Source organism: Lutra lutra, chromosome 4 (genome assembly GCF_902655055.1).
Source record: "Lutra lutra chromosome 4, mLutLut1.2, whole genome shotgun sequence".
Taxonomy (NCBI): domain Eukaryota; kingdom Metazoa; phylum Chordata; class Mammalia; order Carnivora; family Mustelidae; genus Lutra; species Lutra lutra.
The window spans coordinates 44,837,247-44,855,613 of NC_062281.1; the positions used below are offsets into that span (position 1 = coordinate 44,837,247).

The 18,367-nt window shown below is 41.5% G+C and overlaps 1 protein-coding gene across 5 annotated transcripts in view; it reads left to right on the plus strand.

Annotated features, from left to right (window-relative positions):
* RUNX1T1 (RUNX1 partner transcriptional co-repressor 1) overlaps positions 1–18,367 on the plus strand; it is a 137,520-nt gene that overhangs the window by 116,691 nt on the left and 2,462 nt on the right. For all 5 annotated transcript variants that reach the window (XM_047725638.1, XM_047725639.1, XM_047725640.1 and 2 more), the window contains 2 exons: positions 1,222–1,290; positions 6,515–6,705. In XM_047725638.1, the coding sequence (XP_047581594.1) occupies positions 1,222–1,290; positions 6,515–6,705 (260 nt within the window). The remainder of the gene's footprint in view (positions 1–1,221; positions 1,291–6,514; positions 6,706–18,367) is intronic.

Genomic DNA, 18,367 nt, shown 5'->3' on the forward strand with positions numbered 1-18,367 from the left:
ATTGCAAAGATAATACAGAGTTTCCAGATGCCCTTCATTAAGCTATAATAAGCTTTTGCGAATTCAGAATAGTTGGGGAAATCTTCAGCTTTAGCCACTGGTAATCAATGTACCCTACAAGGAATCAAAACATTCAAACCTATTTAAGGCATTCAAATGTAGAATGATGTCTACTTAGCTAAATTGAGTGTGCTTTTCTCTGTTTTCCATATTCTGTATTCTGGTACTTGACATTTCTTAAAATGTTGGGAAAATTTTAATCACTTGAAATTTATCAGAGGTTGAATGATTGTTGTCTTTATAAAAATTAAATTTTTTTTTCTTGCCCCCAAACCTCTAAATATATTGGCTCTCATTGAAAATTCAATATGGAAGATGGATAGTACATATTTTAACTATGGAAGACATTTTCAGTTTATTTTCTATGATGCCTAGAAAAATGTAAAAGGTATCTTATCATTTCCACAATCACGTTATTTTGGAGGTTAGCATTCCTACATCAGCTTATTCTGATCTGTTTTCTCAAACTTTTAAAATTTGACAAGAATAAGCCCAGCATTTCATTTAAAGTGAAACGTCATTTTGTTTTAGAAAGCATGTACTAATCCTGTTTTGTTAACTGAATATCTCTGAATCCATTCTATTGAGTCTGTCTTCCTTCCACCCATGCCAAATCCATATGATCCAATTTGTGTGAAAATGTTTAGTGCTCAGCGGGATTTTTAAGAGGTCATTGTGAGAACTGGTTGGCTATGGAGTAAGGCTCACTATTTCTTGAAAGGTGCTGGAATCAGAGCTATGTGAAAATTATATTAGCCTAAGATTTGATTTTTTAACTACCAATCTGACTCTTGAAAAGAAAACTACCAAATATAATTCATTTTCCCTAACAAAATAAAGCATGCCTATAGAAATTCCCAGAGTGAGAGGGTTTTGGGACCAGTGCTCCCAGACATCATATTGTATGATGTAATCATTGAAGTTGTTTCATTTTGAGCATACAAGGCATTTAGACAAATGACCTTCTGTTTTCCTTGAGCTCTGATGACTGGCCTTGCTATTTGTGTTTATTTTCTAGAAGTGAAATGCTCAGCCTTTCAAAATTATGTTTTTGTAGAGCAGCCAAGAGAACGGGCATTGCTTGCTTCGATTCTGTGTAGTGACATAACGTGCTTATGGTGCTTTCTTCCTCTCCCCACCCGCTTTGCATCCTTTTCCTAGATGCGCATCGGGAATTCCTTCACAGGCCTGCTTCTGGATACGTGCCAGAGGAGATCTGGAAGAAAGCTGGTAAGAACTATTGGGAAACACGAGCCTAGTGTTCTGGCAGCTGTGCACAGTTGTTCCTGCAGCGATGTGAGGAGCGACAAGGAGGGCCTTTCCTGCGAACAACAACAAAAACAAAACAGCCCCCACCACAAACCAAAAATTTTAAATCCTAATTAATATTCTTTCACCAGGCCTGATTAAAACATGGAATAGTTTTCGCTTTAGGAGCATCTGCTAGTGCCACGTAATTGACCGTCTGGCAACGTTTCTGTTTCAAACCCCGGTTTTTCAGGTGCTGTCATGGTTTGGGGATGAAAGCTAGCAGAAGAGGTCTCAGCTTGCATGCAGTTTACTCTTAACGAAAAAACAAATCTGATGTTTTAGAAATCAAATTGCATATGTCAGGCTTTTCTCCTGATTTTTAAAAATGGAGATACAATTGGCACATCTCTGAAATTCTTTTTAAAAAATCCTAACAAAACTAGTTGACTTGTTGAGGAACTAAACTTCCAGATTTTATGACTACAACCAGTATTTAAAATTGATCGTCTGTGCTAATTAATACTCAGTGACCTGAACTAAATTGCTTCCTAAATTAAATGACCCAAGTTATGCTAAACTTCTATTCCTCCCTCCTATGTACAGTGTCAGATTTTCCTTCAGAGATAGTGGTCTCCGTTCTGGGGCTGATTTAAAGTTCCTGGTGACACACTGGCTTCAGAGGGTTCAGATCTGGCAGAATGTTGGGGGGACACCAACTCTTAGAAAAGTTAAGCCAGGGGCGCCTGGGTGGCTCAGTGGGTTAAGCCGCTGCCTTCGGCTCAGGTCATGATCCCAGGTCCTGGGTTCGAGCCCCACATAGGGCTTTCTGCTCAGCAGGGAGCCTGCTTCCTCCTCTCTCTCTGCCTGCCTCTATGCTTACTTGTGATTTCTCTCTGTCAAATAAATAAATAAAATCTTTAAAAAAAAAAAAAAAAAAAGAAAAGTTAAGCCAAAACCTTGCAAAAACTGACCCATGAGAGAAAACATACAACCTGTTTCAAGAGTTAAAGATGATGTGAAGACACATACTGTGGCTTTCAGCTGCTCTAAACTCCAACTATTAAAATAGTTTAGAAAAACTGGAAAATGCTCTTTCTGCAAAGGATTGGATGGGTGTAGGAGACATAGTGAAGGGAAAGTGTCATTTGAGGTTGTGATTTGACCCAGCCATGTCCATAGTTCTTTGCAACTTGGCTGATGCTCTGATCATTTGGCTCTTATCAAGTGTTTTTACAGATTTTTAAAGAAAAACCTGATTTTGTAAGAGTGACAAGAAGTTTCCAAATCTGATAGTATGCTAGACCTGGTAGCTTCGATTAAGAACCAGAAGGCTCTCTCGAATGTCCAGTATGCCAATCAGATAGCATATTCAGCTTAAATGCTAAGTATGTTGCTCAGCCGCATACTCTTACCAGATTCACAGCATCACCTCTAAGATTTCTTCCTGGGTCACGGGGTACTCTCCAGCTGTTAAAATGTGCCCGGTGTCACCTATCTGGAAAAAAAGTTGCTACATCTTCTTTCTGACCACTTTTTCTCCCCATTCTAAGCTGTCAGTGCAACTTATTCTAGTAAGAGACACAAAGAATGGTCATTTGGGACAGCAGAAAGATGACATTTTCTGTTGCAGGAGAGACTCTTTCTCTGCATCTCCCTTATTTATGTGTATTTAAGTTAAATCCTTGATAGTTCATAAAGAAAAATTGACAGGAAAGCCTTGTGTAATCCAAATTCTTTTGCTGTGCTATTATCTGCTCAAGTCTTTGTTTAACTGCTATTAAGCGAGAGCAGATTTTTCTAAACGTACCACCTTTGTTGGAAAGTCAACTTGAATAGCTCTGCACAAAGGAAGTCCTACCATAAGTGGTAAGCAATTGGAAGCAGATTCAAAACGGCACTGTATATTTGCCACTTAATCAGGTTCTTTAAAAATTTGACATGTTGTAATCTATTGAGTCCACTCTTATTTTTCTTCACTGTTTTATGGGTTTCTGAAACTAATTCTGGGTATACTTGACATCTGAGGGCTACACAAGAAGAGAAAGAACAATCCTTGCTGCTGTTGTGTCCGTGGACTCTCTAAGAAGCGTTTAACCTTAGCAAACAAATGATGCCCAGAACATTTTTTAGATGAGCCTATGTTCTGTCTTAGGGCTTCAGTCTAAAATAGGACTTGGAAGCAGGGTCAATTACATTTGTGTATTTGTGTTATTCTCACAACAGTATCCCTCATCTGCTGCACCAAAACAGTTTTGGGACAGTTTTCTATGGATAGATGCTCATATTGAGGAGTATATTAAGTCCCTTAAGTACAGGTGACAGTTTTATCTGGAAATCTTTAATAACTGCTTTTAATATTTATCTTTATAGGCTTATTAAAAAGCATTTCTAGTGTTGAGAGACAGGGCATCCAGCATGATGAAAACACCAAGGGCAGAATGTGACATCGGCTTGTTACAATTGGAAAGCTTTTTCCCCCAAGATTCTAAAATCTGCTGTGGGCAAAATTTTTTTTAGAAGAAAACCTATAAAGTGTGTCTTTGCCATCAAAGTATTATACATTACCTTTGTGGCAAAAGATAAGTAAATAAAAGAAAGTTTAAAGCATTTGAAAAATATCAAAGGAGTAGAGCTCTCAAAATTCAATGTAGTATAACCAATGCATCCTTTTTCATAGGAAATTATTTAAATTGCAAAAAGTATGTCCTGTGCATGAATGTATATCATACAGCCTTTAGCACCATTTTATTTTGAAATGATTTCAAACCTGCAGAAAAGTTGCAAAAAATGGTATAAAAAATTGCTGTATTCTTTTTGCCCAGTTTTCCCTATTTTACTGTATTTGCTTTAATATCTTTCTATTCCTCTTTCCTTCCCTCCCTTTCTTTCTCTGTTACACATATTTTCCCCCAGCCATTTGAGAGTAAGGTGCAGATGTAATGCCCTTTTACCCTAAACATTTTAGTGTGTATTTCCTAGGAACAAGGACATTCTCTTGCATAAATAACTATAGTACAGTCACCAAAATCAGGACGTTAATAGTATGTAATTCACAGACCCCATTCAAATTCTGCATGTTACCCCATTAAGAGTATAACAGTGTAATAGTGTAACAATACACATTCTAAAATATTCTGAGTCCTAACCAATGTTGAAGGCCTCATCAGTTTCCCCCTAAAATTAGTATTTTTAAAAGCAACAGCAAAAGTAAAAGAACACGCCATAAAGGTATGAAAGTCTTCATAAAACTGAGGAAAAAAAAATCTAACATAAAGATGGTTTTCAAATCACAACCGAGTGTTTTCTTCAGTATATTTCTTTTTCAAATGATCAGTGAATGTTTGCAGTTGGTAATAAATATTCAAGCACCTTGCAAATGTCCTACCAACTCTCTTTGCTGATCTGTATATGCCTGTGGGATTAGAATAGGAATGCATAATTTAAATATAAATTGCCTGATTTGCATACACAATTAGTCAAGCTACAGCTTTGATCGTAAGCAAAAATTATTGTCCTGTATTACCACTTAGATAGAATTTTAATTCACCTTGAATATTCAAACTAAATTAGACCCTGGCTGTCTAGTTAGAAGGGCAGTACTTCCCTGGTGCCCCTGGTCGTTTATGATAGGGTAATAAAGGCATCCTTTCGCCTCCTGGTGAAGACCTACAAGCTCTGTGCGGTGCTGTTTCTATCCAGGTTTTAAATGGCATATCTTAGAGTAACCAACAAAGGCTTAACATATTTTGGTTAATGTTTCTGGTCTGGATCTTTCCCTTATAGTTTAGTGTGTAAAACCTAGCAGACAGTCATTACAAAAGAAGTTCAGAAATACTGTGACTGAAGTGACCTGGGCTACAGAAGTCATGCCGGCTAATTACAAGTGGAGAGCTTTCGATGGTCCTCCAGGCCGGGGCTCTAGATGTGTGAAACAAACCACTGACGTTTAAGAAACCTTAGGAGTATTTGCATCTCTTACATTTTTAATCTACAGTAAAACATTTTTTTATTAGGAATCTATGTTTTTAATTAAACAGAACATTTAATTAAGGTGCTTTTTAAGTGGGTGAAACAATTAAGTGCAAACACTTGAATGAAACATGTCATAATTAGTTTTAATAGAGTGTTAATTGGTACTAGGTTTGCCAAGTTAATAATTACTGCTTATTAAATTTTCAATTAATCATTGTCATTTTGCTTTGAATAAAGATGAAAATTAGATAAACTAATTTAGGGGGAGGATATTTTCCCTTGTTAATTAGAACAGTTAATTTTTTTAAATGGAAATTACTTGTTTTAGTTGTCAATCTCATATTGTACATTAGTCAAATCTTTGCACCCTTTCCACAGCCAAAAATAAAGAGCTGATTTGACACCTTGCAGGTCTGTAGGCAGGCCTGATTGTTTTGGCCCCTGGTATGATTCAATTACATTTGTCTAGTGCAACAGTTGGTTATGCAAAGCTGTGTATATATTTGATGGAGTCGATGGGCAACGCCTTAAAACTGGGAAATGAGAAAATGATTTTTACAGAACCCTATCATCTAGCCTGTTAAAGGCATACATCCACATGACTTAGGAAAAAGAAAAGCCAGATCATCTGTTTCATCCTGGATTTTCTTTGCAAGGTCTACATTGACATAATTGCCATGTGAATTACCTTCACTATACTGCTGTATGTTTCACTATTGTGCTGTCTTTCACCAGCAAAACAATTGTTAGCACTTAGATGTGTATATGTGTAAAATCCATCCCCTTCCTCTTCTGAAAGCTTTTGAACATGGACTCCCTATGTGCATATTAACCTATAGCCCTGTAGCAAACCACCTCAATGTGTCTGAATTATTCCAGGCAGGTTTCTGGTAGTGGTATTCGTCCTTTAGCTACTGAAGTCCAGTTTCCTGATCATTTCTGGAGGCACTAGTTTGGTAGAAAAGTTGTAGTGATGCAGTAGTAGTTTTAAAAATATTCCCAGACATGCAAGTTAAAGGAAAAAAAAAAAAAAAAAACAACCTCACCCTTTGTTTTCCTAAATGAATTTCAGAAAGCTGCTGGGTTTTTTAGGCAGCCAGGAGAACTGCCCAATAATTGCGATGAGAGTCACGCCCCTTCTCTAGAATTGTGTTTAACAGCGGTCAGTGGCCAAGGTCCTGCGCTAACAGGGAAATGTTCTCTTGTCCGGTGCGGCCTTCCTGGCACACAGAGGAGGCGGTCAACGAGGTGAAGCGCCAGGCGATGACCGAGCTGCAGAAGGCGGTGTCGGAGGCCGAGCGGAAAGCCCATGACATGATCACGACTGAGCGCGCCAAGATGGAGCGCACGGTGGCCGAGGCCAAGCGGCAGGCGGCGGAGGACGCGCTGGCTGTTATCAATCAGCAGGAGGATTCGAGCGAGGTGAGGTGCTGGTGGGAGCTTGCATGGCAAGCAGATCGTTTCCATAACGCGAGTTCTCGGTTTGGAGTCCAGGAGGTCCCCAATAAAAGTGGGTATTGGATTGTAGACGAACCCATCTCTGAGGTCGGGGGTGGAAATTAGGATAATTTGGGAGGAGTCCTGGCACTTGTGGAATCCATGAAGAACTTGAGCAGATGTCTTTATTAATGACCCAAAAGGACAACTCTGCCAAGAAGAGTTTTTAACATCTTTGATGGATAACATGAAAGGGAAATGCTCACAACTTCCTCGCACTGTTTAGGGCTCAGGGCTCCGGACTCCGCTGTGTGCGCGTGCCTCTGTCAGCGTCTGTGTGTGGTCTTCTTCTAGTAGAAGGGGTTCCATAGGGACACACTGTGCAGACATGCTCTCCAAAGTCCTACTGTGGGGCTGGCATTGCAGCCACTCCCTTCGCTATGGGGCCTAAATTCCTGTAGGAAAACGGCGTCTGCATCAGTTCAACCTTTCTAAGAGATTCACAGCACAATTTGTTTTTCCATGTTATTTATAATAACCATTATGCTGGTCATTTCATAGATCACATTGCCACTGGAGGTAATATTATTTGGTATTACTTGAGTATATTAAAATACAGACCCATAACCCAAATGGCTCAAGGATCTAGGAAGTAACTAAAACACGGTACTTAACAGAATGCTTTTTAAAATAGAGCCTGGAAAGTCAGAACAATGTGGTAATGCTTTGCATTAATTAATTAATGGGGCCCCACAGTCACCCCCCACCCCACGGTAACTTCAGATAAAGGACTATAGTTAGCTAGTCTCACCGAGCTGAACTAGCAAGAGCGTCCACTGATAAATCAATGGCCTACTACAATACATATCTACAATTTGTGAGGGAGAGTAAGAATTTAATTTGTACCAGGCTTCTCTGTAGATCACTCGATGCCCAGAGTTTCTATTTAATGTGTAGCAGATGAATAACAAGAGGACAAAAGGAACTGATTTTCAACATTTGAAAGTTTCTCAGGAAAAGAGGGACAAAGGGAAGTTTATCTACTCTTTAACTGCTGACTTTTCCATTGTTGAATTAAGCTAGACATAAATTCGATTTTATTGGCATCTTGTGGCTAAAATATTTAAGGACCTTATTTTGTGTTGTTTTTATTTTGTTGTTTTAATTTCTATTAACACCCTTTGGAGAGAATTTGTCCTACTCCATTTAAGCTAGTAATACCATGAAACACAGTAGTTGCCTTCACTAAAACATCACTTACACAAGAACACTTTGAGGCTGTTATGTATGGTAGGAATATTTTGTAGGCCACTAAATTCTAAAGGTGAATGTTTAGGAAGAGATTGAAAAACTAAGTCTTTGTCTTTGGGAAATAGCATGCTGTATTCCTTCAGGAGCTAAATGCTTTGTATCTTTATTCCTGACATCCATCCAGAAAAATCCATGATCTTGACACTAGGACTTAGCATTATTGAAGTGAGGATCAGTACAGTCATTTTTGGATGCAGATCATCTGAGAGGCAACTTAAGTCTGATTTCTTTAAACTGCATTACCTCTTACAAGACTTAGAGTCAGTGTGGGGGACTTGATCCCGCCAATAATTGAGTTCCTTTTCTTCAAAAGCAATGTAAACATTTTCCTGAGGCTAGGAGAGCAAAAGGTAGAAGAGAGATTTCATTGGAATGAAGCTGAGACTCCTCCAGACTTGGACATAAGTCCACACACACATATACTACAAAAGTGGTTTGACCAAGGACTTGACAGAGAAGTTAATCCACTAGCCCTAAATTAATGTTGGACTTCTTCTGAGGACTGATAGGGTCTGAGAATAGTCTGAGTGCCCAGTGGTAGTAAGTTTAATCAGCTCTATCTTATGCCCAAATTTATAGGTAAATGCTCTTTTATTTTGCCCTACAGAAATTCTTTACTTTTAACTTATAAGTGAGGGCAAAACTTTGAATCCAACATAGTATTTTTCTTTAGTCTATTTTTTCCTCGCATTGTGGAATATATGCCTTTTCATAGAAATGACCTGATAAAAGTCACCCCAGCAGTGATGCTTGTAGGTCACCTCAGGTCCAGAAAGCTCCATAGGCCCCTCCGGGACAGAAGGCAGAACAACTTTGATTTCCTTGAGCTAGGGTCTAACTCCCTATTCCAGCCTTTCCCATGGTTGGCCCCAGGGTGGGCATCTCTTAGGCCAGGACTGCTTGGCCCAGCAGAGAAGAGAGCCCAGGAACTTCTCAGGACTCTCTTCTGTTCCAGGGGTTTTCTTGAATTTTAGCCACTCAACCCCCAGATAAGACCCACCTAGTACTGTGCTTTAGAAATTTGATAAATTGTTCTTTGTTCTTTAGAAAAATACATAGGCAGTCTCACTGCCATAGTAATTGGTTGAAAAAAAAAATTCCCATTAAATGTAGGAACCATTGATTTAAAAACTGTACTAAGAAATTAATGGGCATTCCTCAAAGAAAAAAAAAAAAAAGTCATGTTTGTGACCTGCCCAGGGCAGTTTGTGATTTAATACATACAACTCTACATTACTCATACCCACATATTCATTTATTCTTTCAACAGCAAAGTTTTGAGCTTTATTCTGTATCAGGAAGGTTGCTAGGCACTGAGGGTACCTGTGCTTTTGTGTAGGGTACAGTGCATTAGAGGAGGCAAATCACTAAATTATAAGAGTCCTAACAGGTTTAGTATGAAAGCTTCCAGGAATTAAGTTTCATTTCATCTGATAACTTAAGGATAATCAGGAACTGGTCAGCAGCTGCTCTCCTTATCCCTCCAGCCTCACTGCTTCATCACTGTTTCCTCGGGAAAAGAGCACGTCAGCACCTCCATGCAGGAGGAAGAGAAAAGATGGAGAAGAAAGCCGTGTCAGGCTCTGAGAACGGGAGGGCTATGTGGCTCTTGAGGGTTTGGGACGGCTCATTCAGGCTGCAGAGTGGAGAGAGATTAGAGGAAACGAAAAGGAGGGACCAATCTGTTTCAGGAGACAGATGGGGATGAAGATGGTTGATAGCAGCACTGGGGTTGGAGGAAATTGTATCCATTGTATCCGTTGACTGAGAACCCATGAGATAAAATGGACAGGATTTTATGACACGTTGGCTATCAAGGAAGAGTAGGGTGTCCAGTTAAGAGGGGTTTGGGCTATACACGTCAGGTGATCCTATTTGAACGATCTTCAGAAACTCACTGGCTTTGATCTGCCCAGGGTGTGTGTTTTTCCTTTGGGGGAGAAAGTTGTTAGAACAGGTAATCTTCATTTTTTGGGTGCATAAACAACACAGGTTAAAACACTTTAAGAAACTCAGTCAGTGACTGAATCCAACTAGACAGATGGCCTCTGTGAACCAAAAGGGTAAATAGCACAAAGTCTTAAATAGTTTGTGCTGTTCAATGTGAAAATCAGGATAATAGAATACAAAGACAGGGTACAGGGTGACCATACCTCCCAGTTTGAGTGACGCAGTCCTGGTTTACTACTGTTGTCCCATGTAATTACAGAGTGGTCCCCTTTATTCTCGAGAGTTCTGGTTTGTATGATGAGTTTTAAGGTCACACCACTTACAGACCACGTTCAGGAGATTTGATGGCCATCTTTTGCTAGCAAAGCTCCCAGGCAGTTGCATGGGGTAGAAGGAATCCAAGAGGAGGACCTGAATCCTGGTTCCCACTCAGTTACCCTGTCCAGTGTCCTGGGGTGAATCCTTTCCCTTCTGTAAGCCTTTATTTCTTCTGAAGGAATGAGATGTTATTTGCTTACCTCACAGGGTTGTTTCGAAGTTTTTTTGTCTGTTTTTTGTTGAAGTAGAGCTGACACACAGTGTTCTGAGGACTTTTTTTGACACCGCATTTTAATTCAGAGTGTTTTGAGGGCTATAATGCAAGACATCATTAAGTGCTCCTGTTTCCCACAGTCCTGCATCTCCAAATACACTCTATTTCTGACTGAACCCAGTCTTTTTCTCCCTTAGTTTGAAGCCCCCTCCCATTCTAGACATGTACCCATCTCTCACTTAGATCATACCTGATCTCATCTGAATCTTCAAAAAGGCATATGTAGGTAATATAAATGTACAAAATACTATGTTTCCCTCTGTTAGGGACTTCAGGACGGAGTCTGAGTTTCTGCATCTGAAGACCAGATCTCTAGATCTGGTAGTTTCTTCTGAACAGTTTGTGTTAGGGGCCAGCACCCAGGAATACTTATTTCTGGGATTTCTGAATTTAGCCTTCCTCTTTCTACCTGTTTTCACACATGGAAAATGGACCTACTAATGCGCATTCCGCTTAGGAAAACCAGTGGTTCTGAAAAGTAGGCAGTGGAAAAAATCCCAGGAGGAGGAGACAGGAGTTGAAAACCTTGAAGTGCGGAGAAGAGCAGGAGGAATGTGTAGAGTCCAGACCGAAGAGACACAGTATCATCTGTTAGGGGGGCCATGGTTTATCATCTAGATAGGGACTCGTTGCAGAGGAAAAGGGGGTGCTCTCGCCAGGACCGGTCAGTCCCGTACAGCAGGCTGCCCCCCGGCACACAGAAATCCACGCCCAGCATGGTTGGTGGGGGTGGCAGGAAGTTCGTTTGGCCTGAGGCGAGACCAACAGACCTGTGGTGAATGTTTAACTCTGCCAGGCATGGTAGACTCCTCCCGGGAGCCCAGGTAGGGTAGACGGTGCTCTTGTCCTCGTTATGCAGCTGAGGAAAGCTGAGTCTCAGGCCGTTAGGCCTCTGTTTAGGGTCTCAGCAGTAAGTGTGAGCTGGCCCACAGCCCAGGCTGTCTGCCTCTACGGCCACCTTCTTGATAGCCACATGGCAGTAGGGGAATTTTTTTTTTTCCTGATTGTATATCAGTGTATCTATTTCCTCATTGGACTTCCTTCAGATTATTCCTACCTAGTTCTCTAACTTGGGTTCATAGACTAGTCATTGTTATTCTGGTAGAATGATGCTGGACTTGGGACAGACATCTAAGCAATATGATACTTTCTGGGGGCTCCTGGGTGGCTCAGTTAAGTGTCTGCCTTAGGCTCAGGTCATGGTCCCAGGGTCCTGGGATCAATTGGGACCCCTGCATCATCGTGCTCCCTGCTCAGCAGGAAATCCGCTGCTCCCTCCCCCTGCTCATGCTCTCTTCTCTCAAATAAATAAAACCTTTAAAAAATGTATGGTATTTTCTGTGCTTTCTCTCCTTCTCTCTCTTATAGTGTATTAACGTATAAACCTAGAATATACTGCCAGCATTAGCGTAAATTTTAAAAAAAAAGGAATTTGCCAAATCTGGACATCTTAAACAGTTTTTTAAATTTTTTCATATTCATATTTGGTTCTCATCTTTGTATAGTTTTTTCCCAATGAACATTGTCAGATTGGGCCTGTTTCCAGAGGACCTGCTATAACTCTTCTTTGAGATCCATAACCAGTACTAGCTTAGGGGATCAAAGTGAATGACTGCAAATGGGCAGAAAACAAAGAGTAAATAATTGTAGTATTAATAGTTCTGAGGTTTAAGCCACCAAATCGGTATCCATCTCTCCCCACCCCCCTGCCCAGATTAAAACGGCCTTTATTTGTTATTCCTATAGAGGTGCAGAACTGCACAGTTTCCATTGAAGTTGGACAGTTTTGTTGCATTTAAAGAGAAACACTGATCAAATCTTTAAACTTTATATTTCCAGACCCCGTTAAGCCCTGACAGTGTGAGCACGTCATTCTGGGGGGGGGGGGGGTTTCATCTTCTTTACTCCTTCTTTAATTAATGGAACCACCTCCAGTGGACTCTGTGCCATATGTCCCAAACCATAGAAACCTGACCTCAGTGGATGCTTTAGAATCATTTACCACACAGTTATAGCCCAGGAACCTCGCATCATGGTTCCTATAAGGCCCCCATGATCCTGTCAGACTCACTGATCCCCAGAACAATTTGTAGCTCTCAGAGCATAAGCTGTTGTGATTCTGTGTTACAATAAGATTTTTTGTTGTTTTCATATTCAATGGCCAGCTGTCTGCATCCATAGGTGTTCACGGTATAGTCGATGCAGCACTGGACCTGGAATGGTCTAGAGTGGCTCACCCCTTGGAGCTTTGGGTTTCATATCTGTAAAACCAGGGTAATGTTTCTGTGTCTCAGTCTGTAAGGTTGTTGGGACACGCAGATGAGTAGAAGTATTTTATAACCTTCCAAGTGAGCAGTGTGTATAAGAGAGAGAAATAGAAAACCAGTTAAGAATAGCTTCTTAGCTATTCTACCAGGAAGGGCGGGGAAGGAACTTGCATAGTAACTATGAGCTTGGAAAGCCGGGAAGAGAGACCATGGAACCAAGATCTGTGGGGATTGGCCCTGAGTCATTGCCGGGGCCAAAGAAAGAGGAGCTTCTAGTAAGATGACAAAAGTCTTGAACTTGACTGTTGCCAGTGACTGAAGCAGACACCACCACAGAGGCAGGTTTAGGGAATGCTGACTTGGGTGACCGGAGCATCGTGGTGGATGGAGTTCCACAGTGTAGCTCAGGAAGGAAATAAAGGCTGGAGAAACAGGTTGGCGTGTCATTTTGTTACAGCTGGTACTTGAAACCATGAGGAGGGCTGACAAGGGAGAGTGGAAAGAAGGAAAAGATTTTCTTTATGCCAGCTTCCCCCTCCTGCCAAATTTATTTATTTATGTATTTATTTGTTTGTTTATTATTTTTAAAGACTCGTTATTTTGAAGATTTTATTTGTCAGAGAGAGCACAAGTAGGGGAGCGGCAGGCAAGAGGGAGAAGCAAGCTCCCCGCTGAGCAGGGAGTCGGATGTGGAACCCCATCCCAGGACCCTGGGATCATGACCCAAGCCAAAGGCAGCCGCTTAACTGACTGAGCCACCCAGGCACCCGCCTCCTGCCAGATATTTAGCCGGAAATGAATAAACAGAAAAAAGAGGTTACAGTGTAACAACAGAATTTGAGTATCTCAACACAAAAGTTAGAGGGAATTTCAACAGGGGGAACTCAGAAAGGAGGAATGGGGAAATGGTCAGTACTGGCAAGTCTTTCGAAGGTCTGAGAACAGAGAAGGTACAGAAAAAGTGGTCACTGATGAAGTGGAAGGGGAAGTAAGTTGATTTTTTTTTTTAAAGATTTTATTTATTCATTTGACAGAGAGATCACAAGTAGGCAGAGAGGCAGGCACAGAGAGAGGGGGAAGATGCACGGGGCTCGATCCCAGGACCCTGAGATCATGACCTGGTCTGAAGGCAGAGGCTTAACCCACTGAGCCCCCCAGGCACCCCCTGATGTTTTTTTCTATGCAGCTGTCAGTGCCTGTGGGGGGAGGCACGGGGCCACAGGCTTTCTAATCCTAAAGATTGCACCCAGCAAGGATTGAGATCGTCGTTTTCTTCCAGCCAGTGCCAATGGCCGTTACATTCTGCCATTTGATTCAGGACCTCCTGAACATCAGGCCCTGTGCTAGGCACTGACATCATCCTAAACAACTGTGCAATTACATCATCCTGGTTGTAGATCCTGTCGCTTAAGGCGTTAAGTACCTCGCCCCTGGTTCTGAGGTCACTAAGTGATGTAGACATTTACATGGCACACCATGATACCTTGTCTTCGGTGCTCCAGCTTCCTGCACCAACTTCTGTCCACTTTCAGGAGCGGAGCACCCTGCTAACCTTATTCCTGCTGAAACAGGCTCTAAGAAATAATCCAAAATGGCCAGAGTGTGGCACTTTGGGGAATGTGTTTGATTTGCATTCCAAAGGCCTGGGTGAATCAAACCTCAGCTATGTATCTGCGAACTTTCGGCAGGTCATTTCCTGTAAGAGTTATTTATTCTTTGGGCCTCAGTTTCCCAGGCTGCAGAATGTATTCAAAAGTGGTTTTCAACTGTGCGGTGCAATGCCAATGTACAAGGTGATCTTCCTGTGGATTTAAGTCCATGTGTCGTAGAGTTCTTTACATTTGGGGAATTTTAATTGTAGTCATTCGACTTTCTTCTTTGGGCCTCATTTGTATGTAAGAGTTTTTCTGGAGAATTGTAGGTGAGTACAGACCTGGAGAAACTTAAGGTAATCGGGATAAAGTATTTTGTTTCTTGGAAAAAGAATTTCCAGCTGTGAGAACCAGAAAGGATATATTTTTTTCCAAGTAGGGCTAGGAAAGACCATTCTCAGTGCATCTAAACTAGGAAGAAGGAGACAATTTTGTTCTCAGGGATGAAGAGAATCGCTGGAGTGAAACAAAGTAGCAATCATCTTTGACACACAGCTTCAGCATTTCAGAGCTTCAGTTCCTTGTTTCCCCTTCTGTCTGTAGTATTAGCACATTTAGCGAAAGGGAGGGATTCATTCAGCCTCATACTCTTAATCTGAGTCACAGCCTTAACTTTGGTCAATGGCTGACTCCCATTTTTCAGATCAGGGGAAAAATATTCTTTATGCCAGAAAGGTAATAATAATATCACAAATAAGGGAAAACTATAAAGTGCCATGGATTTTGGGAATGAAATTTGCTATGAAATAGTTTTTTTTTTTAAAGATTCTTATTTATTTATTTGACAGAGAGAGAGATCACAAGTAGGCAGAGAGGCAGGCAGAGAGAGGAGGAAGCAGGCTCCCCACTGAGCAGAGAGCCTGATGCAGGGCTTGATCCGATGACCCTGGGACCACGACCTGAGCCGAAGGCAGAGGCTTTAACCCACTGAGCCACCCAGGCGCCCCTGAAATAGTATTCTTGAGCCTTCTACATGTCACAGCAATTCAGTTGCCGGCATCGTTCTTTACAGGACTGAGAGGGAAATTCAGTTATATGATGGGTGGGAGAAAGGAAAAGGAAGGAAGTGAGGGTGGGAAGGAGAAAGAAAGGGAGGGAGGGAAAGGAAAGGAAAACGAAAAGAAAAGAAGAAAAACAACTATGAGGAAATAATGGCCTGACTATAAAAAAGCATAAATTGAAAAATGTAAAACTAGATTAAACCATTGACATACCCCTGGGTATTATACACAATCTGCACTTTCCACCTTTGTGCACAGCAGAAACCTTAGAAATTTCAAATGATCCAAATTAGGTTACTCAAAAGATTCTACACATTCCTCTGTCCCCGGAAGTGTGACGGTTGAGTGGCCCAGTGCCCCTGGTCAGGCATCAGTTTTGCAAGTAAGGTGAGCCCACAGGAAATTCAGGAGAGCCACACTGGAGAGATGTATTAATAGAAATTGCTTTGTCTGTTTTCTAATGAGCTTTTTAAAAAGAATACGCACTTTGGAGTTTTTTTGTAAATGGAATACTTGCGCTTAATTCCCCTGCACATTCATTGCGATGCCCTGTTAAGAGCAATAAAGATATGTAGCTTCCCCTCCCCAGCCTGCACTCACTCATTTGAATTGCTCTTTGTTGCACTTTCCTACAGCCCAAGGTTGTTTTTGTCCCGCGAGTGGGTGGTCAGTGAATGGAATCGAACAACTTCGGAATGGGAATAGAGGTGAAACTAGCCAGAGCTCTTGAATCCTGGGTCAGAACCCAGTGACGCTAGGCAAGAAAGCTCAATTCCCAGCAGCTTCATGATCCAAAACATCTGTTTCTATATTTGGCCTCATTCCACTTTTTTATTTATAAAATTGTTCCCATCTTTGAAAACACTTTAAAAAATAAAGAAGTTCCCATTCCGTCCCTTCTTTCCACTCCCCGGCACATGCATTTGTAATTACCTGGTTTAGTCTGTGTGTTGAATCAGCTTAAATTGAGAAGGTTGCCTACATCTGATTTCAATCTGCAGTGCTGGGCAGTTACCACCCTTGTGTCTGCCAAACTGTGCCTCTGCCAGAAAAAGGATAAGACTCACACCAGGCTATTTCCTAAAGAAGCCACTTGACTCAGATTAGATGTTTAATTTCCTTAAAATATTGTTCTGGATCCGGGTCTCTGTTCCCTAATTGGGATTTTCTGATATAATTGAGGAATTTTGCTTATTTGCTGAGTTTGTTCCAGGATCCAGCTGGCATTATTCTAAGTGCCTAAACCTCAAGGAAGTAAACTTCACTGTGGGCACTGAGCATCATACCTCACTACTCTGAAGGATGGGCCAGGCTCACGTTGTTCATGGCTTTTTTTAGGACCATTATACACACAATGTGATTGAATTAATTTTGACAGAGAAGGGCTTCTAAGTTATGGCAGAAGCCTCTGATCCTGAGGTACACATCTCTTGAAATATTTTCCTGGATAAATCAAATTGAAGTAGAAAAAAAAATTACTTTAATTCCATTTGTATTTATGACATTCACCTACAAACCAAGTTTCTAAATCTCCTCAGCTATGTTCACTTGAAACACCTCCCACTGACCATAGTTTGAGATCTTAAATTCCCGCCCCTGCCCCCCTTCACTGGCCCATAATTTCTGAATGGTAAAAAAATAAGAATGTCGAGCTGAGTTCTACATTTTAAACCAGAGTTCCGGAGTCTAGAGGCTCCCAGCACTTTAAAAGCCTGTGGGAGCCCCTTTGTGTATTAGCAGGATTAGATTGCTAAAAATCCCTTTGTGTATTTTGGACATTGGTAAAACCATATGCACCAGGCTGACGGACTGCCGTTCTGCTGGGGTGTTTTTAGTAGATTTAGGCCATACAACCAGCATGCTGGAAGCAAAATCAACGCAGGCGACACAGTGGGGAGAGGTTGAATATCCACATATATCAGGGCCTTTAAAAAGGTAATTTAATCGTGACCCAACCACATACTAGCCAGCTGTGGGGTTACCATAGTATAGTCAGAAGTTTGTTTTGCAAGAAAAGCATCAATACCAAAGAAGATAAAGAATAAAAAAGATGAATGGCACAATGCTAAGCTCCCTCGGCAGAGCGTTTCACACTGGGAATGGTTTTGTCAAAGGAACCACGGACATTTAAAGTTGGCTCCCAGAGGTCCCGCCATTTCCTACAAGGGCCCCTGCCTGCTCTGTCCTTCCTTTGTCCCAGACGATCCCTCCCATCCATGTGCTTTTCTATCTCTGGTGTGTCTGTGCTCTGATTCGTGATGTGTTTATCTCAAAGTTTAAATCTTAGAGGCAACTGCATTTCTGCTTTTCTCACTCAGCTCTGGTAAAGCAGCTCCAGGGATTGGCCGTGGGCTCACCAGTTGTTAGTTTCTTCTACTTTTCTTTTCTTTCTTTTTTTTTTAAGATTTTATTTTTTTTATTTGACAGAGATCACAAGTAGAGCAGGAAGCAGAGAGAGAGGGAGAAGCAGGCTCCCTGCTGAGCAGAGAGCCCGATGCGGGACTCGATCCCAGGACCCTGGGATCATGACCTGAGCGGAAGGCAGAGGCTTTAACCCATTGAGCCACCCAGGCGCCCCTCCTCTACTTTTCTAACAGAAGCTGCTGCAGCAGACCCCCAGCCGCTGGGATGCATTGTATGCAAAGAGAACCATTGCTCACTTGGTTTTAGTATTTGCATGTTTCCAAGTCAAATTACATAATCTCTAGGTAAGGTCTGATTTGAGTCATTTCACAGATATTAATTGAGCCCTACTACAGAGCAGGCACTCTTCTGGATGCTTCAAGTCGATCAGAGAAGAACCAAGGATCCTGTTCTCCAGGTTGCTGCAGGGAGGGGCTTGTTTTCAGCTTGTCCTCTTGTGTGTGTGTCAGG